Below are 26,947 nucleotides of genomic sequence, written 5' to 3'. Positions count from 1 at the left end.
GAAGGGTTAACAGGATGTGAATGGTGTGCTTTATTTTGGAACGTAATCAGAATATAACAATGTTTTATACGAACGTCATAAGACTGAAACATAACGTATTTTGGAGTTATTTTATCAAATATGTATAGTATCTGTATTATGGTATTAAGCAATTTGTCATCGGGATTTATACGTTTAAAGTAGCACTTCCGGTGTACGTGCACTTGTCAAGTGCTTGCTTTAAACGGAATTCAGTATCCTTTTAATTTTAACCACCCATTACTGTTAATGATACAAATTGTTTCAGTGGATCTGAGAAGACCAAAATTATTCAAATTGGTGCTCATTATGATCTGAAAATAGTGTGTAGATGCACTAACAGTGGCAATAAAAACAGAATAAAACGTCCAATGTTGGTCTTTTTACATATGGCTTTAGCTGTACTTTAATTACAAACAAGTTTTTACAAAGCAAGTCAAAGACTTTTGAATTAACTACAGTTGGAAAGTCAGAAAGAGGTTGAAGGTTGTAAGATCTTCAATCAGCAGTCTTATGTAGTTAAAAACTGGAAGGAATCGGAAAGCTGGACACAGTATACCACAGACAAGTTAATTAACCAGATGGACGGAGTCGGCTGTAGTCTCACAGGTCATAAAAATACAGACATGTTCACACTGTTGAGCCAATAAAATGTCTTCCGACCCTTTTCCACTCAACGATGCTCACTGTACCATCAAGGCAGACAAAGAAAAGGAAAGGCCAGTTCAGCATAGTGTTGCCATGCTGAGTAACCGCATAGTCACCACAACAACAATTTCTTTACATCTACATTTCTAACTATTATATCCTTCACTTATTTTAATAGAATTACAAGACAGTATCAAAAGCATGTTTAAAAATTAATTCACAAAGCATGACGTTAGATTCAGCTGCTTCGAGGTTCACTTTTGATGATGATCCAACAGACTGACTGGATAAAAAGGTTGTCGTTTTTCAGTCAGGACTTAAGGTAGTCCATCAAGTCGACCATAGATCAGAGTTGTTTTCTTCTTGCATAATCAGGATATCAAGTCTTTTGCATGTGGTTGACTAAAAAGTGGACTCATGTCTCCCTTCTTGCCTTCTTCTTCTTCGATGGCTTGGCTGCTTGGCTTTCATCAGGTTTTTCTGCAATAGCAAGAATAGAGGATGTTTACTTTCGATTTTATTTCTCTGAAACAATCAAAAATAACTACTGAAAGGCACTGGTCATCAATTGCCGGTAATAATGTTTTCAACAATTGTCATCAGACTATTGCGCTCACGTTGTGTTGCAGGAGGGTTGATCTGAGGAGTGGCTTGTCCCTCAGGTAGCTTCGGTGGCACTTGTGTGGCGAGAGGTTTCTGCGATACGTTTTCCTTCGCTGATCGCTCCAATCTCAACTAAAAAAAAAACACATTTCAGTGATGGATGGGGTTGAACTACTGACAGTTGTAAATTTTTTTTTATAATTTGAGGACAATCGGTGAAAAAAAAGGATGGATGAATGTTTTATTGACCTCAATAGCAGACGCTTTTACAGGCTTGACAGCGGCAGAAGGTCCCTGAGCAGGCGGCTGCTGCTTCTTCTTCGGCTGAGCTGAATGTTCCACCTTCTTGTCTGGCACTTCAACCTAAGTCAGACACAGTGACAAAATAGTAATAACTACTAAATATCAAAATAAAAAATGATATGCTGCTATGAAGACAGCCCAATATTAATCATGGCAAGTATATTTCCACCGGCAGTCACCTGGCCAGTTGTTCCACCCTCCTCAGCTGCCTTTTTCTTTTTCTTCCTCTTCTTTTTTGTTTTAGCTGCTCCATCAGCCGCAGTTTCGTCATTGCCCTTCTCATCTTCATCATCGTCCTTCAGTAAAGCATCATGTAAACCACCATTTAAGTGTTAAATTGAGTGTGTTATTCATCAAAATGTCATCAGGGGTAAGTAAAACATTTTAAAATGTCAGGTAGATATGGAAATTACTCAATTTTGCTAAACAAACTGATTATTATAATTAGATCAAAGGAAATGTGCCGCAGCTTTATTTATTCCTATAAAATTTAAAACGCTATGATAAAATGTTTGGTGTGTTGAAAGTTGAGATCTGTGCAGTCAACCACTAAAAACAGAACCCATTCCTATAAGCCCCAGCATTCGTTTTGTGATATATATTTATATTTTTTTTTACAGGGTTCTAGGTGTCTCCTACTGGTGTAACTTACGGCAGCTGCACTCAGCAGAACAGGTTTAACAGGCTCAGGTCGAGGCTGCTCCTGAACAGGAATCACCTTAGGGGTGGTCTCTTCAAAGTTTCCCCAGGCTTCGGTGGGGGCATTCCAGTCCGAGCTGGGATCCAGTGAACCACCATCTGACAACAGAAAGCATTAGTAAGAAAATGATGGCAGCAAACAACAGTCTTAGTTATGAGTGGAGAAAAAACATAATGGAAAATGTTTCAATTGAAATTCTTACTGAATGCAGACCACTCATCCTCCACTTTGGTGAGCCACGGCACATTATCGGTCAGCTGGTTTTCTAACAACACAACAAACCATGACCGTTAGGTATTGACCTCAAACGATGAGAAAGACTACACTCACTGCACTTACCAGCACCACCCAGTTTAGTGAAGGACATCATATTAAGATCAGATGGAACCCTATCAATCACAGTCCAGGAATCTTTAGGGGAGAAAAAAAAATAGGCTGGTCACATTTATTAGTGATCATTGACAGCCTGCCTTTTTGCAAGCAAATTTACCATTTTAGCCAAATGACACGATAAGTTCAACTCGGTTATGCGCAACACTGATAGCGGAGCAATGTACTTCTGTCAAAATAAAGCCTGGATTATGCTATTGTGCTACCATTACGCTGTCTTGATCCTTTTGCAGCTCTGTCTGTGTTGACTGCATGACATGCAACTCACAAAGTGGCGATATTTTCTCAGAGTGAGCGAACGCAACCTACAATTCCAAGCTAGCTTTCTGTGTAGTAACAATGGCGACTTAAGCATTGTTTGAGCTCGAAATAATTAGTGTAAAGCCATCACCTTAAACCAGTGATTCTCACACTAGTGTACTCGTACCACTAATGGTACTCAACTGCATCTAGTGGTATGTGAAAGAATACCGGTAAATGAAATATTCAAACAGTGTTATTGTTCAAACTGTGTGTTATGTTAGAGTGGCCAAAAATATTAAATATACAGTATTTGTTAAATAAAAGCTCTGCCTTGTTTTAATGAGTACTTAGGCATACTACACTACTGTATTTTAAATGTTGGTCATTACGGCTGCGAGTCTTTGGGTGTCCCACGATTCGATTCAATATCGATTCTTGGGGGTCACGATTCGATTCAAAATCGATTTTTTTTTCAATTCAACAAGATTCTCGATTCAAAAACAATTTTTTCCAAAATTTAAAAGGATTCTCTATTCATTCAATACATAGGATTTCAGCAGGATCTACCGCAGTCTGCTGACATGCAAGCAGAGTAGTAGAATTTTGTAAAAAGCTTTTATAATTGTAAAGGACAATGTTTTATCAACTGATTGCAATAATGTAAATTTGTTTTAACAATTAAACAAACCAAAAATATGACTTATTTTATCTTTGTGAAAACATTGGACACAGTGTGTTGTCAAGCTTATGAGATGCGATGCAAGTGTAAGCCACTGTGACACTATTGTTCTTTTTTTTATTTTTGTAAATGTCTAATGATAATGTCAATGAGTGATTTTTAGTCACTGCTATGCTGAAATTATAACTAATATTGATAATGTTGTTGATAATAATTTTTGTTAAAACTACTTTTGGTTTGTTCTGTGTCGTGTTTGTGTCTCCTCTCAATTGCTCTGTTTATTGCAGTTCTGAGTGTTGCTGGGTCAGGTTTGGTTTTGGAATTGGATTGCATTGTTATGGTATTGCTGTGTATTGTTTTGTTGGATTGATTAAAATAAAAATTTTTAAAAATAAACTAAAATAAAAAATAGATTTTTTAAAAATGAGAATCGATTCTGAATCGCACAACGTGAGAATCGCCATTCAAATTCAAATCGATTTTTTCCCACACCCCTATTGGTCATTATGGTGGTACTTTGAAAGCCAATTGTTTTCTGAGGTGGTACTTGGGGGGGAAAAAAGTTTGAGTCACAGCTCTAAACACCATGAGTTTTACTGTAGCTGTCATTATTACCGTCTATGGCTACATGCTTCACGGTGGCAGAGGGGTTAGTGCGTCTGCCTCACAATACAAAGTTCCTGCAGTCCTGGGTTCAAATCCAGGCTCGGGATCTTTCTGTGTGGAATTTGCATGTTCTCCCCGTGAATGCGTGGGTTCCCTCCGGGTACTCCGGCTTCCTCCCACTTCCAAAGACATGCACCTGGGGATAGGTTGATTGGCAACACTAAATTGTGTGTGAATGTGAGTGTGAATGTTGTCTGTCTATCTGTGTTGGCCCTGCGATGAGGTGGCGCCCGATTGTAGCTGAGATAGGCGCCAGCGCCCCCCGTGACCCCGAAAGGGAATAAGCGGTAGAAAATGGATGGATGGATGGGCTACATCCCCATTTATAACACACATTGGTTTTTATTTTTGGCATAATAGTGGTCTTGCCTTTTTAATAGCCAATGTGTAGAATAGACAATTTTGCTAATCAGGAAAAATTCATTCTAAATGGCCAGCCAGTGTTCAACCTATATGAGTGGCTGTTGCACATACAATGATACACTAACTACTGATAGAGGTGGAATATCATTTGATACCGTCAATATCTGCCTTCCACAGTGGTGCCGCAATAGTTGGTGCTGGTTCTCTCGTAGTACTCCACGAGCCTTGTGTCTTTGGTGCGACAGTATGATGAGGAACCCTGACCGCCTTCACTGCTTGACTGTCAGTAGCACCACCAGCTGCCACCAATGCTACGTCACTTCTGTTACCTGATAGCAACAAAGAAACCCTTGATAGTCAGCCAGGACTCGCATAGATCGCATTAATGGCCTGCCATAGAATGTCGTTACTAAAAGCATGAACCTTGAAGAGATCAATCTTTTTTTCTACTGGCAATTACCTTGAGAGACAACCGCGTCCACCTTCACAGATGTCACCTTTGAAGACTCTACTGAGAGGAAAGGAACAACAACGGTCAATAGAAACACATGAACAAAGAGCACATTTGTAGGACTGTTTGTCAAGATAGAGCATTCAGGCAACTGCTTCTACCTACAGCACTTAAGGGAAAACCATTCCCCTGATGTGCTTATTATTAGCCAATGGTAGCAACAAAACAACAAACACTCGGTACACAATAAGATCTAATTAAAGTCACAAGTAGGGGTGTAACGGTACACAAAAATTTCGGTTCGGTACGTACCTTGGTTTAGAGGTCACAGTTCGGTTAATTTTTGGTACAGTAAGAAAACAACAAAATATAAATGTTTTGCTTATTTACCAAATTTACAAAATTTTCCACAAAAAATAATTTTCTTAGTGGAATATTTGATGTGAAGTAATGGGAACCTTGGATAGGTCAATAATTCATAACATTATTTTGATTCATTACTAAGTATTGCACAATGACAGTTTGAAAGAAAAAAACAGCTTTGTTTTTATTAGTCAACTTTGCAACTTTTTCTAAATTATATTTAGCCTTTAAGCTTTTTTATTTCACTTTTGTTATGTTTTTGTTTATTTTAATAGTATTTTTAGAATGTGCCATAGGCCTTTTAAACATTAGCTCTCCTGTCCAAAGGCAAAACCTAGTAACTCACTTCTAGCTGATTTTGAGAAAACAAAGGAAAACCAATCTATCTTGATGCTGTCTTACAAAGATCTACAAAGTCATCAAACGTATAGATGTTTTCTTGAGCTTTCATTTTCTTGCCGATTGAGCCATGGATTGAATCTGCTCTCATGAACGTGTGCCCTTTCTCCAGATATTTTATCACAATCTCGGGTGGGCCCCATTCTGCGTTTGCACATTGGGCAAGCGTCCAGTTTTTATTTTGACCTCCACAGTTATCTGCCCCAAAAGAGTATGCAAGGGGAAGAATCAAGAACAATACATTTAATGAAGGTGCTTGCAACGTCCTGGGCCAATCTTCCAAATATCCCCTGGTGCCATAATATCACATAATCAGGTTGACCGTCGGCCCCCATTCGTGCAAATGTCTCATTAAAGACAATAAGGCGACTGACAAAGAAGCTCCGATTGGTCCCTTGAGATACTAGGTTTTTCTGTTGTATCTACGCGGTTATGTGGTAGTTGCTAGGTCTTGCCGTGCGCGTAACAGCTTACTTACGGAACAAATTACAATATCGCATACACTAATGTAAAGCATATCACCTACGAACTCCAAAATTATTGTCAGCTCAGTTTTGACCAAAATTGAGTTACTGGGTTTTGCCTTTGGACTGGAGAGCTGTGGGAACCCCTGCTATAGATAATAAAAAATAAAATCTGATAAATCTATGGATAAAAAGCAGAGCCTGGCGACGCATGCGCATTTATCATAACTCTCTCGCGCTCTGTCTCTGCCCCTCCCTCACGAATGCTGGTGCGTGCACAATTCATTTAGTTTTTAACCCATTCTTAACCCTCAACGTACATTGAAAATACACGCAACCCTAACTTAAAATGCCGGACATTTGAGGCATTTTAAGAAACTCCACCCAGACAGCCCTGCAAAAGAGGACATATCCGGTGAAAAGAGGAGGTATGGTCAATCTATCGTATCCCGGTCGCAGGCAGCATGCCGTGTGTTGTGCCTCGATGTGCATTGTTTACACAACGTGCGGTATGCTACTTAATATGTCCGTTTGCAAACTCGTTTGATACACCTCCGAACCAGACCGAAACATCCGTACCGAAACGGTTCAAAACTAATACACGTACCGTTACACGCCTAGTCACAAGGTATGTAGTATTTGTCTAATTTTCTTTGCTTTTAGATAACATTTTTCTCCAGGGACCTAAAAATATGCACCTTTTTTCTTCTTCTGGGGAGCAGGTGGAGTGGCTGTTGAGGGCTTGCACTGCTCTAGTGGAGTACTGGCAGGCATAGCACTGCCTCCAGGACTGGACGAGTCATCACTGGAACTCTTGTCCTTCTTGCGCTGCTCACGTTTCTCCTTGTTACTGACTTTGGTCTCCCAAGTGCCTAAAGTCAGTCACAAACACAGAGTGGAATTAGATGGAAAATTACAGAATAAGCTTATTGTAACAATCTATGGATTAGATAGGACAATAATAGACTACTTTGGCACACACGCTCATGAAAAAATACCTCAAGGCAAGACTTGAACTTTTGGATGGCATGCATTTTAATTAATCTTTGCTTTGTGGGCTCTTTGGAACTCAATGTATATAAAAACAAAAAAAATTTGAAAGTTGCCATCTGAACGTTTGGATTTGTGTTTTCAGTCATTTTGTGATGCCCCACCACTAATTTGCAGTATAATGTCCTCCCTCGTAAGTTGAAACCAGGGTCTTGTAGAGAAAAAAGCTGTATAAAAATTAAAATGTGTTGTCTACAAATGTGGACGCCATGTACTCGGAGGTTAAGTGCATGTATGTATATTAGAAGTAAAAACACCTTAAAAACAAAAAAGGTGTGAACAAAGATTATTAAAATCGTCCGTCCATCTATTCATTTTTGTACCGCTTGTCCGTTTTGGCGGTGCTGGAGGCTATACCAGCTTCATTCGGGCGGAAGGCGTTGTACACCCTGGACAAGTCGCTACCTCATCGCAGGGCCAACACAGATAGACAACATTCACACACTATAAATAAAACAAATTCACTTTTAATTGTAGCTAAAAAAAAGTTTTTTTGTTTTAATGTTGAATTACCTTAAAAAAATATATATATATTTTAAGGCATTTTTTTCTAGTGACTCAAAGCGCTTTACATAGTGAAACCTATTATCCAAGTTATATTTAAACCAGTGTGGGTGGCAATGGGAGCAAGTGGGTAAAGAAGTGAATAGGATGGCAGAAGTGGTGATCGAACCTAGAACCCACAAGTTGCTAGCACAGCTGCTGCACCAACCGAGCTACGGCACTCCACGTTATATCTTTAAAAATTCAAATAGACTTACAATAAATAAAAAAATCAAGACTGTTCGGATCTTTCCAAGGGGTGAAATTTACAAAATGAACAGGCGATCAGATGCTTCTACGATTGTTGTTTTATGCCACTAAATGTTTTATTTTGAAATGATAATTTTAGCCTAATTATTAAATCAAATGAAATGTTCACTTTATATAAACAACACGTGCTAGTCATAATAGGTGGAATCTTTGGACACTTTATGATTTCATCACCATTTAGGGGCTACAATTTGATTTTAAATTGCTTATGCATGTTTTTTCAAGATAACTAACATTAAATGAAAATTAAAGTCGCTGAGTTTTAGCATTGATAAATTGCCATGTGCATGCTTTTCAAGAGCATTCGCGCTTTTTGTCGCTTTTAGCAGCTACACGCGTTTGTACCATAGCGGAGTGGGAAAAGAAAAGGGTGAATTTTCTGGGCCGTATAAGTACCTGACTCTAGCAGACACTGGCATCATACAGTCCAACCAGTTAGCGTGTAGCAGCTAACATTGTAAAATGTGATCACAAAACCAATCGCCTACGCACCAAACTGGGAATTTTTTATTTCAAACCTTTAGAAAAAGATGAGCCGATCATCGAAAGCCAGTTTGCCGAATGTGCGAGACTACAACAAACCTGCACGCCCACTCAAGTCTTCAATCACTTTGCATTTGGCAAACAAGCCAAGTCATTGTAAACAAAACAGTGTAAAATGGTGTGGGCTCACAGAAAGTGTGGTTTAAATAATCGCCAAAAGACAAGCTGCCATTTTAATACTGTTATAAAACTACAATTTTTTTTAAAGCACTGTCATGAGGTCATGCCATGTAGATGTCAGTCACTCGGAATCTGTCAAACTTAATTTTGTTTTGCATTAGACATGTTAATACATCGGTTTAAACTGTTACGTTGCACTTTTGTTTAAGAAGGTTCGAGCTTGATTGTCAGTTAAGTAATGTACAACTCGACCTCTGCCTATCTGTTCAATATTGAACTGCAGCTTTGTTTGTCAATACTTCATTTAGCTATTTTATCTATAGTTATGGTTATATTTCAGGGCACCCCAAACCCGTCAAGATATTTTATTGCTTTTGGTTATACTTTTTATTCAAGTGCAAAATTTTGCTAACAAAGTATATTTTATCATTTGTTTAATTTAATGTAAACATTTTAATGACAATTGCAATGTTAAAATATACAAGACATACAAGTTTATTAAATTTGAAAGGATAGAAATGCATTATGCATTATCATTACATCCATGGTTAATTTGCTCTCATAAAAATAATGGCAATATGATTTAGCAACAATAATTTTTGTAGGTCAATATATCGTCACACAAAATTTGTTATCGGCCCAGGCCTATAGACCCTGTGGTGTTCTTTAAGGTTTCCTTCTTTTCATGTGTTATCTCCTTATTTTGCTTTACATGTCGTGACCTAAATATAAACTACGTAATTAACAATATTGTTACTATAAGCGCCAAAGCAGACAAATTAGTTTCAGCTGCAAAGTGATCACAGAGTGCTAATTATGCAGCTATTAACATATTGAACCAAAGAGCCGCTGCTGCATTACCTTTAAAGTGGTAAAAGATCATTCTAGATTATATATCATGCATCTCACCTGAATAGTAGAAAGATGTGGCCAAACTGAAAAGTTGGTTAACTTTGGTATTCAACTTAAACCCAGTGATGCCAAAAAAACACGAAAAGACACTCTTCTTCATCTAAATGGAAAGATACTAACATCCCATCAGTCGGCATCCTAGGGAAAGCAGACAATGTACAGTAATTGTTTTATTATGTTTCTAGTTTGTATTTCTTAATTCGAACATAGCATCCATTCATCCATCCATCTTCCTCCGCCTATCCGAGGTCGGGTCGCGGGGGCAGCAGCCTAAGCAGGGAAACCCAGACTTCTCTTTCCCCAGCCACTTCGTCTAGCTCTTCCCGGGGGATCCCGAGGCGTTCCCAGGCCAGCTGAGAGACATAGTCTTCCCAACGTGTCCTGGGTCTTCCCCGTGGCCTCCTACTGGTTGGACGTGCCCTAAACACCTCCCTAGGGAGGCGTTCGGGTGGCATCCTGACCAGATGCCCGAACCACCTCATCTGGCTCCTCTCGATGTGGAGGAGCAGCGGCTTTACTTTGAGTTCCTCCCGGATGGCAGAGCTTCTCACCCTATCTCTAAGGGAGAGCCCCGCCACACGGCGGAGGAAACTCATTTCGGCCGCTTGTACCCGTGATCTTATCCTTTCGGTCATGACCCAAAGCTCATGACCATAGGTGAGGATGGGAACGTAGATCGACCAGTAAATTGAGAGCTTTGCCTTCCGGCTCAACTCCTTCTTCACCACAACGGATCGGTACAACGTCCGCATTACTGAAGACGCCGCACCGATCCGCCTGTCGATCTCACGATCCACTCTTCCTTCACTCGTGAACAAGACTCCTAGGTACTTGAACTCCTCCACTTGGGGCAGGGTCTCCTCCCCAACCCGGAGATGGCACTCCACCCTTTTCCGGGCGAGAACCATGGACTCGGACTTCGAGGTGCTGATTCTCATTCCGGTCGCAAACCGATCCAGTGAGAGCTGAAGATCCCGGTCAGATAAAGCCATCAGGACCACATCGTCTGCAAAAAGCAGAGACCTAATCCTGCGGTCACCAAACCGGAACCCCTCAACGCCTCGACTGCGCCTAGAAATTCTGTCCATAAAGTTATGAACAGAATCGGTGACAAAGAAAAGCCTTGGCGGAGTCCAACCCTCACTGGAAATGTGTCGAACATAGCAATAGTACTCCATAATGCTTAGTATTTCACTAAAGCTGGATCTGTTTAGCACACAGCTTCTAAAATCTGTACCTCATCCTCTGTATTTTCAGGCCCAATAAGATTAGGTTCTGGATCAGGGGTCTACAACTCGCGGCTCTGGAGCCGCATGCGGCTATTTTATGCCTCAGGCCTGGCTCCCTTTGGCTTTTAAAAAATTTAAATAAATAATGGCTATTTAATTTTAAATTTTCTTATTTTATTTAGTTAGTCTATTTTAATGTAGCCGTTTTTATTTTAGAGTTTGTGATCTTGCAATATTTTGTCCATCGAAATGTGCGTAACACCCCCGATGCGTCATCTTTTGCTGCCAAGCAATTTAATTTTTTTCAGTGGTCAACCAACAGTAAATCAAAAATGTAAATCAAAAAGAGAAACATTTCTGATGAAAATAAAACATTTAATGCTACATGGACAGTTTCATTTGTGTTTACTGTTAACGAGGTTGGTTCACCTGTGTGCTTAATATGTGGGGATGAAAATAGCAAACAGAAAATCAAATGTGGAAATACATTTCCAGAACAAACACACAGTATTTGCGGAAAAATACTACCAAGCTGGAGATGACGGAAAAAGAGCAGTTTCAGAACTGCTGCGGAAAGCTGATCAGAGCAAAAATATTTGCTATGTCATATTCTGTCTAGGGTTTGATTTAACTAATACCATAGCTTAAATGTAATGAAGCTAAAAGTAGTGTTATTGTCATTTTAGGGGTCAAACAGAGTTTGCAGCTCTAGGTGGGTTAACTTTCGTGGGAAATGGGCTCAAATGGCTCTTTGTATGCTCAAGGTTTCCGACCCCTGTTCTGGATCATCATTTGTCCCAAAGTAATCTTTGTTTTTGCTCACAAAGTCTGCCAAGAGTAGCAACTGCTGTTCCTGCTGCTGCTGTTGTTGAATGGAAAAGCAAACTTTGTGATGCGTCTGTGAAATTAAATAGCTACCGTATGCTTAAAATGACCAAAATACATAAATATTACACGTTGTTATGAGTGTGCCCGTTACTACATTTACATATATACTTACTGCATGTTATCAAATTGATGATGGAGGCTTTTGGATATTTTTTAAAGAATTTTATAGGCGCGTTACAGACTCCGTTGGCTCCATTGTCAGCTGACAGCGTTTATTTAAAAGTTAGAAAGTGATCCCGAGAGGGACAAGCAGTATAAAATAGATGGATGGAATTCATGAAAAAAGAAAAATGTGTGTGCTTGTCATCTAAGGATTATGAATGATAGACTAAATGCATAAACAAATTGCAGTCCCCCTTTAATGTCTCTTATGCACTCTGCTTTTAATGGTTCCCTCTTGTTGTCATATTTTTGCTTTGTTCTTTAAGGACTTTTTGGGCCTGCAGTGCAACTACATGTTTTTTGGTGCACCTGAAAGAGTGGCATATCACAGAAGCTCCTGAGATTTTCATGATTTTACAATTGAGTTACTTTGTGTCAATTTACCTGGTGGATAAAAAAAAGCTTGTCTAAGTATATCTTTAATTTTTATATTGTATAATAGTATTATATTGTATATATATTGTGCATCTATTACACCTAACTAATAAGTATAAAAAATACTCCTGCTGTTGAGGTGTGCAGTATTTCATCATTTCCAGGTTTTGGATATCAGTGCGCACACCACAGATAGATTAAGACTGGATACGTGAAAAATGTGATAAAAGAAATAAAAAACGTCCATACTTAGCAAAGAGGCATCCTTGTTTATATTTCAATGCCTTCTAAAATAAAATGCTAAGAGACTTTGCCCCCTGCTGCCATAAAAATGTAGCTGAAAGAGGACAGTCATATTTAATAACTACCCATTTATATCTGAGGCTGAGAGCGTTGTCGCACAGTGTGACTATTATTCTTTCTCCTGATTTATTAGACCAGTGGTTTTCAACCTTTTTTCAGTGATGTACCCCCTGTGGACATTTTTTTAATTCAAGAACCCTCTAACCAGAGCAAAGCCTTTTTGGTTGAAAAAAAGAGATAAAGAAGTAAAATACAGCACTATGTCATCCGTTTCTGATTTATTAAATTGTATAACAGTGCAAAATATTGTTCATTTGTAGTGGTCTTTCTTGAACTATTTGGGAAAAAAAGATATAAACGTAACTAAAAAAATTGTTGAAAAATTATGAATAAAGATTTCTACATAGAAGTAATCATCAACTTAAAGTGCCCTCTTTGGGGATTGTAATAGAGATCCATCTGGATTCATCAACTTAATTCTAAACATTTCTTCACAAAAAAATAATTCTTTAACATCAATATTTATGGAACATGTCCACAAAAAATCTAGCTGTCAACAATGAATATTGAATTTTTGCATTTATTTTCACAGTGCATGAACTTATATTCATATTTTGTTGAAGTATTATTCAAAAAATATATTTATAAAGGATTTTTGAATTGTTGCTATTTTTAGAATATTTGAAAAAAAATCTCACGTACCCCTTTGGCATACCTTCAAGTACCCCCAGGGGTACGTGTACCCCCATTTGAGAACCACTGTATTAGACTACTTGTTAACGTCCTCTTCTTAGCGGGTTACTCTCAGCTCGGCCTGAAAAGTTGGTGAACTTTAAAACCCCAATTTGTTAACGAAAAATAGATCTCATTTTTTTCCCCTACTTAAAAAAAAAAAAAAAAAAAAGGAATATTAAATACAAATGACAGATAATTCAAATTAAGTTTTTTTTATTAAATCAAAAACTAGTAGTTTGAAATTATACTGCATCTTACTCTTGGCAAAATTCGAATTTGTATAATGTTCTTTTTGGACCAGCTATAAATTTAACTATTATGGAATCATTTTCAAATAATTTAATTAACTTTTACTAGTCACTAGAAAAAGAAAAATAGACAATGCTGAATGACAGCAGAAAACTTAATGGTCATTACAAAACGCAACTAAAAATAATGACTACCTGGCTCACTCAACACACAAACTTCTGTAAACAAACAAAATAAAAGTTTATATGAATATGAATATCATTCTTTGCATTTTACCTTCCTCTGGCTCCTTTCCAGATGCTGTAACTGTCACCTTCGCTGCCTGCTTGCCTTTTTTCTTGGTCTTTTTGGCCTAGAGGAAAGCGAAATGAGAGCTTATTTTTGTTGGAGGAAAAAAACAGACAGTAGCAAATAGAGTGACACCCTACACCTAACAACATGATCAGTTGAGGCTCAAGATGGACTCATTCAAATAAAAAATATATTTTTTTATTTTTATCAAATAATATATTGTATTTTTCGGAGTATAAGTCGCACCTGACGAAAATGCATTATAAAGAAGAAAAAAAAACATATTAGTTGCACTGGAGTATAAGTCGTATTTTTGGGGGAAATATATTTGATAACACCCAACACCAAGAATAGACATTTGAAAGGTAATTTAAAATAAAGAATAGTGAACAACAGGCTGAATAAGTGTATGTTATATGACGCATAAATAACCAACTGAGAAGGTGCCTGGTATGTTAACGTAACATATTATGGTAAGAGTCATTCAAATAACTATAATATATAGAACATGCTATACGTTTACCAAACAATCTGTCACTCCTAATCACTAAATCCCATGAAATCTTATACGTCTAGTCTCTTACGTGAATGAGCTAAATAATATTATTTGATATTTTACGGCAATGTGTTAATAATTTCACACATAAGTCGCTCCTGAGAGTATAAATCGCACCCCTGGCCAAACTATGAAAAAAACTGAGACTTATAGTCCGAAAAATACAGCACTCGTAGTAATCAAGCATGTGCGCAATATTTATTTATTGCTATTTTTTGTTGTTTTACTTTTGTAGAAATGGCTGCGCTGAAGTGGCAGCTGGTTACATCACTTCTGTGCTGTTTTAATGTCCTTTGATGTTCCCCTCTTGTTTTCATGTGGGTTTTTTTTAACCTTTTGTGGACTTTTAGTATTTACACTGTAACCAACGACATTGTGGGGTAAATAAAATACTATCGAGCCATCCATAATGCGAGTTGTAGCATGTTGCATAATAATAAAACATTGAGAAAATAAATTTCAAGAAAAAAAAAACTAAAAAATGTGTTTTTTTTACAGGATGTGTCATCCAAATTGTAGGGACATTGGAGGTGTGCTGATAGTGCAGCCTGAAAAAACTAACCCGAAAATTCCCAGTTATTGCATCAGCTAGTAATTAATCAAATTTACAAAATGAACAGGCGATCAGATGCTTCTACAATTGTTGATTTATGCTACTAAATGTTTTATTTTGAAATTATCATTTTAGCCAAATTATTAAATCAAATGAAATGTTCACTTTATAGAAACAACACGTGCTAGTCATAATAGGTGGAATGTTTGGACACATTATGATTCCATTACCATTTAGGGGCTACAATTTGATTTTAAATGCTTATGCATGTTTTTTCAAGATAACTAACATTAAATGAAAATTAAAGTCTGTGAGTTTTAGCATCGATAAATCGCTATGTGCATGCTTTTCAAGAGCATTCGGTACTAGTGGAAGAAGAACAGATACATGCTATAACCACATGTCCTGATTCTTAGCACAGGTTTGTGCTGCTTCATGCTATCGAATTGCTATACCATGTGACATAAGCCGGGAGTCATACCCTGGGGGGTATCTGCTTGTTTCAGTTAACACTGTAACCGAATACCAGCAGCTGCTGTGATTGCATCACAGATGTGTGACAGTGACACAGGAGAGGGTCGTCATCCACCCTCCCCCTAATCGTATGATGTTAGTATGTGGATGGTGGAACGGTTGGACTCGGACAAGAAATGTGGCATGAGAAGAGGTTTGTATATCCCCAATTCATTTTAAAAGGTGAAAAGCTCCTGTTAATTCCAGGCAAACCGGGAATTTTCAGAATACGGTTGCTTGAATATCCAGAAGGAGTCGTGTATGGATGGTGAGAAGGTTCGAATCTGTAGTCTTTTGCATTCGTGCGTGCGCTCGTATGCAAAATAATGATTGTTTTTAACAAAGTTTGGACACACGTACTCCTCATTCAATGTGTTTTCTTAAATTTTAATGACTATTTATATTGTAGATTGTCACCGAAGGCATCAAAACTATGAATGAACACGTGGACTTATGTATTTAGCAAAAAAAATAAGAATGAAATAACTGGAAACATGTTTTATATTTTAGTTTCTTCAACATATCCACCCTTTGCTGATTACTGCTATGCACACTCTTGGGCAAGTTTGAAAATTGGCCAATTAATTCTCAATGGTAAAAAGTGTCCCGTAAAACCTGGATTTACTGGTACCAATGATTGTCACAAATTGCGAAATTACCCTCTGCATTTGACCCATCCCCATGTTCACCCTCTGGGAGGTTAGGGGAGCAGTGAGCAGCAGTGGTGGTGGCCATGCTCGGGAATCATTTTTGGTGATTTAAGCCCCAATTCCAACCCTTGATGCTGAGTGCCAAGCAGGGAGGTAATGGGTCCCATTTTTATAGTCTTTGGTATGACATACCGATCTCAGGGTGGAAACTCTAACCACAAAGCTACTGAGCAGGTTTAATAGTGTGTAGTGTTTGGATCAGCAGTTCTTAACCTTGTTGGAAATATCGAACCCCACCAGTTTCATATGTGCATTCACCGAACCTTTCTTTAGTGAAAGATAAAATGTTTGTTTTTTATTAAATTCAAGAGAGTTATGTTTTTTTTGTACTGGTGCACAAAATTAATCTTGTCACCTTGTTCAAATAACCAAACCAACAGCGTATGAACTCACAACAAATGACACACCTGCAAATCAGATGGAGAATTGAATGGAACATTGTTCAGGGGTAACCATAATACGCCGATAGGGAGAAGATTTTATTTACACGATGAGTCGGGTGTGTCTTGACCTCCGCGGCAGAGGCTCTGTCGAACCCCTGACGCCGACTCGCCGAACCCTCAGGGTTCGATTGAACCAAGGTTAAGAACCAATGGTTTAGATCAGACCTGGGCAAATTAAGGTCCGGAGGCCACATGCGGCCCATTAAGCTTTTCAATCTGGCCCGCTGGATAGTCCCAAATAATTTTTCTAGATCTTTAAGATGGAAAGTGTAGCTGCCCTTATGATGTGCAGTGATGTTTTCAAATGACCTTAAGTCTTGAACGATACAAAGTATTTCAATGGTTGGAATCTGCGCTTTTACATGATATACTAGTTACTATAGTAATCTAATTAGTTACTATGGTCATCTAACTAGTTACAATGGTCATCTAAGTCACCGCAGCTCAGACCAGGCACCAAGCAGTGTGGGTGGGGAGCGTTTCCACAGAGTGTTTTCAGAGCGAGCCTGAAATGCGGTTGTCAGGGACAGACGTGAAGGAGATTTTTACAACTAAGTTCTAAAGCTTAGTGATATATCAGAGTGTAGGCTGTTTTTTTTTTTACCCTTCGAGTTCATATTTCACTGTGTTTGTTGCTTTTTTTTTTTTTGCATTTCGCTTGATTGTAAAATATGTAGATCGAGAGGAGGTGACGTTCATGTGTTGTCAATTATTCAGTATTTTATCGTTCACACTTAATATTGTAAATCCCACATTTTTTATGTTCATGTACATTCTGGGTGTCTCATTCAGTAAAAAAAATTAAAATTCCATTACGTTTTTTAAGGCGGTCTGTTATGACGTTTTTAGCGTTCAATCGGACATTATTGTGAGGTTTTGTATTAGTGTTCCTAAAAACTGATATACAGGCCCCCGGACATATTTCTCTAAATTTAGCACCTGAGTCAAAATAATTGCCCAAACCTGGTGTAGATACTCAGATGGTTTCGATCAAATGATTGAATATGCAAAAAAACAAGAGCAAGCCTGATCCAATACAGTACTATAGCCTTAACAGCCATTATAACAAAATGAAAACAACATAGAATAAAAAACGAAAACAAATGAGCATTGGAATTTGTTTTCTTTTTACATATTGAAAACGGAGTGAGAAGAAGTTTACACTTATTTAATCCTACCCCTTTTCTTTAAATCATAAATTACTCTGAGCTAGAACTACCTGTTTCCTCTAAGTACAAACTTAATGAACTTGTATATACATAAATGATAAATATATACATACATATGCACATTACACACATACATAGCCACACCATTACCACTAGTGATTATTGAAATGGTATCATGCCAAAACAGCAGCACCACTGCCTCAATGGGCAGCCTCAAACTCTTCTCTAACACAAAAAACCCAATATCAAACCCCTTCTTCATCACCGTACCTCTGGAACACCATGTACCTGTACTTCTTTTTAAACTGGTTTATGTTTGGACATTATTTTAAAGGCCTACTGAAACCCACTACTACCGACCACGCAGTTGCGGTATGATGACGCGTGCGTTTGATGTCTCCGGTTGTAGCGGACATTATTTTCCAGCCCGATCCAAGCTATAAGTAGTCTGCTTTGATCGCATAATTAAACAGTATTCTGGACATCTGTGTTGCTGAATCTTTTGCAATTTGTTCAATTAATAATGGAGAAGTCAAAGTAGAAAGATGGGGGTGGGAAGCTTTTAGCCTTTAGCCACACAAACACACTGTTTCCTTGTTTAAAATTCCCAGAGGTGAAGCTTTACTATGGATCAGAGCGGCCAAGCGAACATGGATCCCGACTACATGTCAACCGGCAGTTTTCGGTAAAAAAATTGTGGTAATAAGTCGGCTCTTACCGGAGATCAGCGGAGCTTCTGTCCTGCTGCAGCTTCGTGACTTCCCTCAGAGACTCTGGCATCAACACACCCGTGGCCACACCCCTCCGACTTTCAGGTACTATTTAACTCACTAAAACACTAGCAACAAAATAGGCAGATAAGGGATTTCCCAGAATTATCCTGGTAAATGTGTCTAAAAACATCTGAATCGCTCCCACTGCAATCGCCTTTTTTTTTTTACTTTAAATTTCCTTATCCACGAATCTTTCATCCTCGCTCAAATTAATGGGGAAATTGTCGCTTTTTCGGTCCGAATAGCTCTAGCTGCTGCTGGCTATGATTGTTAACAATGTGAGGAGCCCTACAACCTGTGCGTCTGCTACTTCCGGTAAAGACAAGGCTTTTTTTATTAGCGACCAAAAGTTGAGAACTTTATCGTTGATGTTCTCTACTAAATCCTTTCAGCAAAAATATTGCAATATGGCGAAATGATCAAGTATGACACATAGACTGGACCTGCTATCCCTGTTTAAATAAGAAAATCTCATTTCAGTAGGCCTTTAAACTGGTTTATGTTTGGACATTGCTTTAACTCCACATTCAAACCATTCCACAAATTTAAATACAAAAACTTTTGATGGTCATTCTATAACTAAGTATTTTGAAAATAAAATGAAAACTAGGGAAGAAAGCCGTCAAAGTTTGACAATAATAAGAGGGATATCAAATATATTTTGGTGCAGCATCTTAAAGGCCTACTGAAATGAGATTTTCTTATTCAAAAGGGGATAGCAGGTCCATTCTATGTGTCAAACTTGATCATTTCGCGATATTACCATATTTTTGCTGAAAGGATTTAGTAGAGAACATCGATGATAAAGTTCTCAACTTTTGGTCGCTAATAAAAAAGCCTTGCCTGTACCGGAAGTAGCAGACGATGTGTGCGTGAAGTCACGGGTTGTGGAGCTCCTCACATCCTCACATTGTTTATAATGTGAGCCTCCAGCAGCGAGAGCTATTCGAACCGAGAAAGCGACAATTTCCCCATTAATTTGAGCGAGGATGAAAGATTTGTGGATGAGGAAATTCAGACTGAATGAAGGACTAGAAAAAAGGAAAAAAAAAAGAGTTTAGAAGAAAAAAAAAGTTTAAAAAAAAAAAAAGGAGATTGCAGTGAGAGCGATTCAGATGTTTTATGACACATTTACTAGGATAATTCTGGGAAATCCCTTATCTGCCTATTGTGTTGATAGTGTTTTAGTAAGTTAAATAGTACCTCATAGTCGGAGGGGTGTGGCCATGGGTGTGTTGACGGGTTTGTTGAGAAAAGAGTTGAGGGAAGTCACGAAGCTGCAGCAGGATGGAAGCTTCGCTGATGTCTCCGGTAAGAGCCGATTTATTACCACAATTTTCTCACCGAAACCTGCCGGTTGACATGTGGTCAGGAACCATGTTCGCTTGACCGCTCTGTTCCATGGTAAAGCTTCACCTTCGGGAATGTAAACTAGGAAACACTGGCTGTGTTTGTGTTGCTTAAGGCAGCTGCAATACACCGCTTCCCACCTACATCTTTCTTCTTTGACGTCTCCATTATTAATTGAACAAATTGCAAAAGACTCAGCAACACAGATGTCCAGAATACTGTGTAATTATGCGATTAAAGCAGACTACTTATAGCTTGGATCGGGCTGAAAAATAATGTCCGCTACAACCCGCGACGTCACGCCCACGCGTCAACAGGCTACTTTGCGCGAAATTTAAAATTGCAATTTAGTAAACTAAAAAGGCCGTATTGGCATGTGTTGCAATGTTAATATTTCATCATTGATATATAAACTATCAGACTGCGTGGTCGGTAGTAGTGGGTAAAGGCCTACTGAAACCCACTACTACCGACCACACAGTCTGCTAGTTTATATATCAATGATGAAATCTTAACATTGCAACACATACCAATACGGCAGGTTTATTTTACTAAAACAATTTTAAATTTCCCGCGGAGTTTCTTGTAGAAAACGTCGCGGAATCATGACGCTTATGTTGACGCGTGCTTGTGACGTTATTGGTTGTAGCGGACATTTTATCCCAGCACCACTCACGGCTAAAAGTCTTCCGATTTAATCGCATAATTACACAGTATTGTGGACATTTGTGTTGCTGAATCTTTTTCAATTTGTTCAATTAATAATGGATACTACAAAGAAGAATGCATTTGGTGGAAAGCGGTGTATGTCGGCCGGCTGTAGCAACACAAACACAGCCGGTGTTTCTTTGTTTGTTGTGAAGCTTTAATATGGAACAGAGCGGTCAAGCGAACATGTTTCTCTACCACATGTCAACCGGCAGGTTTCGGTGAGAAAATTGTGGTAATAAGTTGGCTCTTACCGTAAACATGAGCGGAGCTTGTGTCGTTCCTCCTGCAGCTGTGACTTTCTTTGCTCATTCATGGCTTCACTCAGAGACACTGGCGGTCACCACACCCCTCCGACATTCAGGTATGACTATATAACCTCACTAAAACACTAGTAACACAATAATCAGATAAGGGATTTTTCAGAATTATCGTAGTAAATGTGTCTAATAACAACTGAATCACTCCCAATGCCCTAGTCTTTAATTTTTTTCTTCTAGTCTTTCACTCTCACTATCCTCATCCACGAGTCTTTCATCCTCGCTTCAATAAATGGGGAAATTGTCGCTTTCTCGGTCAGAATCGCTTGCACTGCTGGTGTCCATGATTGTAAACAATGTGAGGATGTGAGGAGCCCTCACACCAGCGACGTCACGCGCACATCGTCTGCTACTTCCAGTACAGGCAAGGCTTTTTTATTAGCGACCAAAAGTTGCGAATTTCATCGTCGATGTTTTCTACTAAAACCTTTCAGCAAAAATATGGCAATATCGCGAAATGATCAAATATGACACATAGAATGGACCTGCTATCCCCGTTTAAATGAGAAAATCTCATTTCAATAGGCCTTTAACTCCACATTCAAACCATTCCATAGTTTCACTCTACAAATTGAAATATAAAAACTTTTGATGGTCGTTCTATAACTGAGCATTTTGAAATTAAAATAAAAACTGGGGAAGAAAGCCATCAAAGTTTGACCATAATAAGAGGGATATTAAATATATTTGGTGCGGCATCTTAACTCCACATTCAAACCATTCCATAGTTTCACTCCATTAATTTAAATACAAAAACTTTTGATGGTTGTTCTATAACTGAGCATTTTGAAATTAAAATGAAAACTGGGGAAGAAAGCCATCAAAGTTTGACAATAATAAGAGGGATATTAAATATTTTTTGGTGCAGCATTTTAAAAGGCCTACTGAAACCCACTACTACCCACCATGCAGTCAATGATGAAATATTAACATTGCAACACATGCCAATTCGGCCTTTTAAGTTTACTAAATGGCAATTTTAAATTTCCCGGGAGTTTCTTCTTGAAAATGTTGTGTAATTAAGACGTGTACGCAAGACGTCACGGGTTTTTAGGAAATATGAGCGCTGCACACACACACAGCTAAAAGTCGTCTGCTTTAACCGCATAATTACACAGTATTTTGGAGATCTGTGTTGCTGAATCTTTTGCAATTTGTTCAATTAATATTGGAGAAGTGAAAGAAGAAAGATGGAGTTGGGAAGCTTTAGCCTTTAGCCACACAAACACACGGTGATTCCTTGTTTAAAATTCCTGGAGGTGAAACTTTACTATGGATCAGAGCGGTCAAGCGAACATGAATCACGACGGAATGTCAACCAGCAGGTTTCGGTGAGAAAATTGTGGTAAAAAGTTGCTTCTTACCAGAAATCAGCTGAGCTTGTGCCGTCGACTATCAGGTACTGTTAAACTCACTAAAAAACTAGCAACACAATAGAAAGATAAGGGATTTCCCAGAATTATCCTAGTAAATGTCTCTAAAAACATCTGAATCCGTCCCAATGCAATTGCATTTTTTTTTAACTTTTTTTTTTTCTCTCTGTAGTCCGTCGCTATCAATATCCTCAAACACGAATCTTTCATCCTCGCTCAAATTAATGGGGAAATTGTCGTTTTCCCGGTCCGAATAGCACTTTTTGTTGGAGGCTCCCATTAAAATCAATGTGAATATGTGAGGAGCCCCCACACTTGTGACATCATCGTCTGGGACTTCCGGTAAAGGCAAGGCTTTTTTATTAGCGACAAAAAGTTGCGAACTTTATCGTGGATGTTCTCTACTAAATCGGATGTTGTCTACTAAATGTTCTCTACTAAATCGTTAAAATGTTCTTATTCAAACGGGGATAGCAGGTCCATTCTATGTGTCATACTTGATCATTTTGCGATATTGCCATATTTTTGCTGAAAGGATTTAGTAGAGAACATCCACGATAAAGTTCGCAACTGGAGAAAAGCCCTGCCTCTACCGGAAGTCGCAGACGATGACGTCACAAGTGTGGCGGCTCCTCACATATTCACATTGTTTTTAATGGGAGCCTCCAACAAAAAGTGCTATTTGGACTGAGAAAACGACATTTTCCCCATTAATTTGAAGGATGAAAGATTCATGTTTGAAGATATTGATAGCGATGGACAAGAAAAAAAACAAAAAAAAAAACGTGATTGCATTGAGACGGATTCTGATGTTTTTAAGAGAAATTTACTAGGATAATTCTGGGAAATCCCTTATCTTTCTATTGTGTTGCCAGTATTTTAGTGAGTTTAACAGTACCTGATAGTCGGAGGTGTACGTCCACGGGTGTCTTGACGCACAGTGTCTCAGGGGAGTCGACGGCAGCTGTACGGACGGCACAAGCTCAGCTGATATCCGGTAAGTGGCGACTTTTTAACCACAATTTTCTCACCGAAACCTGCTGGTTGACATTCGGTCGGGAACCATTTTCTCTTGACCGCGCTCTGATCCATAGTAAAGTTTCAGCTCCGGGAATTTTAACCAAGGAATCACCGTGGGTTTGTGTGGCTTAAGTTTCCCAACTCCATCTTTCTACTTTGACTTCTCCAATATTAATTAAACAAATTGCAAAAGATTCAGCAACACAGATCTCCAAAATACTGTATAATTATGCCGTTAAAGCAGACGACTTTTAGCTGTGTGTGTGCGCAGCGCTCATACTTCCTAAAAACCTGTGACGTCTTGCGTACACGTCATCATTACATGACGTATTGGCATGTGTTGCAATGTTAATATTTCATCATTGATATATAAACTATCAGACTGCGTGGTGGGTAGTAGTGGCTTTCAGTAGGCCTTTTAATAAGAAAATCTCATTTCAGTAGGCCTTTAAGTGTGAATTACAATGAGTTGATTAACGTGTACCCTGACTTAAACAAGTTATTTGGGTGTTACCATTTAGTGTTCAATTGTACTGAACTGTGCAATCTACTGATAACAGTTTCGATCAATCAATCAAAATGCAACTAGCAGGTTACCTCAGCATTCTTGGCTTGTACAGAAGGCGGCTGGTGATGTGGCACTATCTCCTCTCTAACTATGGCATCTTCTTCCTGGATTTCTGCAACAGCTCTTCCATTTGGCTGGGCTTTCTAAAAAAAAAAAACAATTGTTAGTTTAAAAAAATGTACTACAAAATGACTGGAAGATGGATATTACGAATAAACATGTCGTTGAGGAGTTAGCTTAGCAACTAGCCTAGCTAGCGATACGGTTCGTTAAATACGTTCAGTGTGTTTAATTATATTTACATGCCTTTTCCGCTTTTTTCTTCCTCTTTTTCGGTTCCTCCGCTTTAATTGCCTTGTCGGCCTCCGGCTTGACGCCGACGCTGTCGTCCGCGGCGGTGACAGCAGGCCGCTTCTTGGAGAAGACAGCCCGGCACATGGAGGCCCACAACGCGAGCATCAGCACCAAGCCGGCGCAGGCCGCCAACAGGGTCGCCCACGGCGGGACCAACTCGGGCTTCAGCCCCAGATCCACGCCGAGCTCCGTGCGCAAAAACTCCAAGCCTTTGGACAACAATTCATTCAGGCGATCGGCAACCAATCCCGCCTGCTGAGAGGCCTCGTCCTTCCACTGCTCCATCGCTAACCAAGCTCGCTAAGGATTTACAATGTTAGCCGTCCGAGCTTGCGGTTGCTGGCTAAAAATAGCGGAACGACTTTGACATGATGGGAAGAATAAAACCTGACTGGCTAGGTTGTTCCACCCGACCCGGTCGTTATGAAAAGGAGGACGTGGCGGGTAGCATCGCCCAGAACGGCGACAATGAGGCCACTGGGGCGGGCAGGTTCACCTCATATGGCTTCGACCGTGCCCTCGCTGTTCTAATGTGTGCTGCGTTCACGTTCCACCCGGAAGTCAGAAAATCATAACCACATTGCATGTCAGAAATCCTATTTGCGTGGAACACAACGATGCTAAATGTAACTTGTGATGTACAAAAAAAACTGAATGTAAAAAAAGGTATCAATTCTAAAAATGGATTTGTAAAAAAAATAAAAAAGCTTGATATATATTGCGAGTTCTTATTTCCGGATTGTATTTTGTGCTTGACGTCTACCTGATTCTGACCTCAGGAAATCTCCAATAGTGTTACGTGAGTATCGATCTGTCGATATTAAAGCATCGGTGCACACGTTCTGGCACATGTCGTTTGGTTATAAGTCTTTCAATTTAAAAAAAAGTACATTTGCTTTAATTGTTCAACCTGCGTGGTGGGGTCATTTACTGGACACTTTATTTCAAACGTCCTCGCACGGACTGCATTATTTACCGTATTTCCTTGAATTGCCGCCCGGGCGCTAATTAATCTAAAACCTCTTCTCACTCTTGCGCTTATCAAAGGCATGCGGTAAAAGTATCCATCCCATCCATCCATTTCCTACCGCTTATTCCCTTTAGAGGTCGGGGGGGGCGCTGGCGCCTATCTCAGCTACAATCGGGCGGAAGGCGGGGTACACCCTGGACAAGTCGCCACCTCATCACAGGGCCAACACAGATAGACAGACAACATTCACACTCACATTCACACACTAGGGCCAATTTAGTGTTGCCAATCAACCTATCCCCAGGTGCATGTCTTTGGAGGTGGGAGGAAGCCGGAGTACCCGTAGGGAACCCACGCAGTCACGGGGAGAACATGCAAACTCCACACAGAAAGATCCCGAGCCTGGATTTGAACCCAGGACTGCAGGACCTTCGTATTGTGAGGCAGACGCACTAACCCCTCTGCCACCGTGAAGCCCGCGGTAAAAGTAAGCATGCGCTAATTATTTTAAAACCTTTTCTCACTCCAGCACTTACCAAAGGCATGCAGTAAAAAATGTGAGTATGATGTAAGCTTGGACCTTAAATCCTACTGAATAGCTCTTAATCTTCCCTTTATGCGATTTCAAACTACCGGTATTAAAATCAGCCTCCTCCATTTTGAAAATGATGACAGGGGAATTTGGACACGCCTTCTCATTCAATGCGTTTTCTTTATTTCCATCTCTATTTACATTGTCGATTGTCACTGAAGACATCACAATTATGAATGGACACGTGGAGTTATGTACTTAACATAAAAAGGTTAAATAATTAAAAGCACATTTTATATTCTAGTTTCTTCAAAATAGCTGTCACTCGTGACGTCCAGAGTTTGACCAGGCGGTAATACTAAGCATGCGCTAATTATTTTGCGAAGCGAGTTTGACCCGGCAGTAATTCAAGGCAGGCGCATACTATAAACCCTGTGACAAATCAAGGAAATACGGTATTTATTTTGTATTGATTATTTTACTTATTTTTTTGTCTGGTTTTGTATTTGCTTTGTATCATTCCGTGAGGTGTATATTATTATTATTATTATCTCTGTTTGGTTTATACTTTATGAAGTTTTGCACTTGTTGTGTTTTTCTTGTGTTTTTTGATTGTTTCATTACATTTGGATGTATTTGTTGGTTTAAATGATATTCATGAAGCAAGACTATGTATTATGTCTTAGGGGGCAGGAAACTATAAGATTTTTCTTCATCCTGCTCCTTCTCAGGCATTGTTGTGTGAATTTAAATTGTCTAATTGACGTATAATTGTGTATCCATTAAAATGCACATCAAAGAAGGAGATAAATTAAAAAAATTAATGAAATGAAATGTTTAGTGAAATGCTTCGTGTAACGCCAACTACAATATCCAGGAATTTAACCCACTTTTAATTCATTTAATAAGATGATTTAAGTACAGAAAAATGGGGTAAGGTGAGCACACAGAAAAAATAAAGCATGCTTGAGCCATTTTGATGTTTTTCATTTTCAAAACCGATAAAATGTGTAGCTTTTTTAACCTATCAATCAATTAATCAATCAATGATTATTTATATAGCTCTTAATCACTA

At 38.9% G+C, this 26,947-nt stretch overlaps 1 protein-coding gene across 1 annotated transcript; it reads right to left on the bottom strand.

Annotated features, from left to right (window-relative positions):
* Positions 1–392: 392 nt before the first annotated feature.
* Positions 393–24,918, bottom strand: LOC133562369 (protein LYRIC-like). The gene is made up of 13 exons (XM_061916521.1): positions 24,319–24,918; positions 24,046–24,155; positions 13,946–14,021; positions 6,989–7,162; positions 5,074–5,124; positions 4,769–4,942; positions 2,612–2,683; positions 2,475–2,537; positions 2,225–2,370; positions 1,752–1,868; positions 1,519–1,632; positions 1,284–1,401; positions 393–1,146 (listed from the first exon to the last, which is right to left on the bottom strand). Exons 1-13 carry the CDS (start codon positions 24,653–24,655, stop codon positions 1,082–1,084), a joined length of 1,617 nt encoding a protein of 538 aa, XP_061772505.1. The 5' UTR covers positions 24,656–24,918; the 3' UTR covers positions 393–1,081.
* Between the last annotated feature and the right edge of the window lie 2,029 nt (positions 24,919–26,947).

Source organism: Nerophis ophidion, linkage group LG11 (assembly GCF_033978795.1).
Source record: "Nerophis ophidion isolate RoL-2023_Sa linkage group LG11, RoL_Noph_v1.0, whole genome shotgun sequence".
NCBI lineage: Eukaryota > Metazoa > Chordata > Actinopteri > Syngnathiformes > Syngnathidae > Nerophis > Nerophis ophidion.
The sequence above is the reverse complement of the archived record's forward strand: the minus strand, read 5'-3'. Positions and strand labels throughout refer to the sequence as shown.

Excerpts from the sequence above, each read along its gene's own strand:
- LOC133562369 (XM_061916521.1), bottom strand. The coding sequence starts at position 24,655 with ATGGAGCAGTGGAAGGACGAGGCCTCTCAGCAGGCGGGATTGGTTGCC. Across the intron at positions 14,022-24,045 it reads TACAAGCCAAGAATGCTGAG|GCCAAAAAGACCAAGAAAAA; the intron begins GTAACCTGCTAG and ends GCTTTCCTCTAG. Across the intron at positions 4,943-5,073 it reads GGACGCGGTTGTCTCTCAAG|GTAACAGAAGTGACGTAGCA; the intron begins GTAATTGCCAGT and ends TGTTGCTATCAG.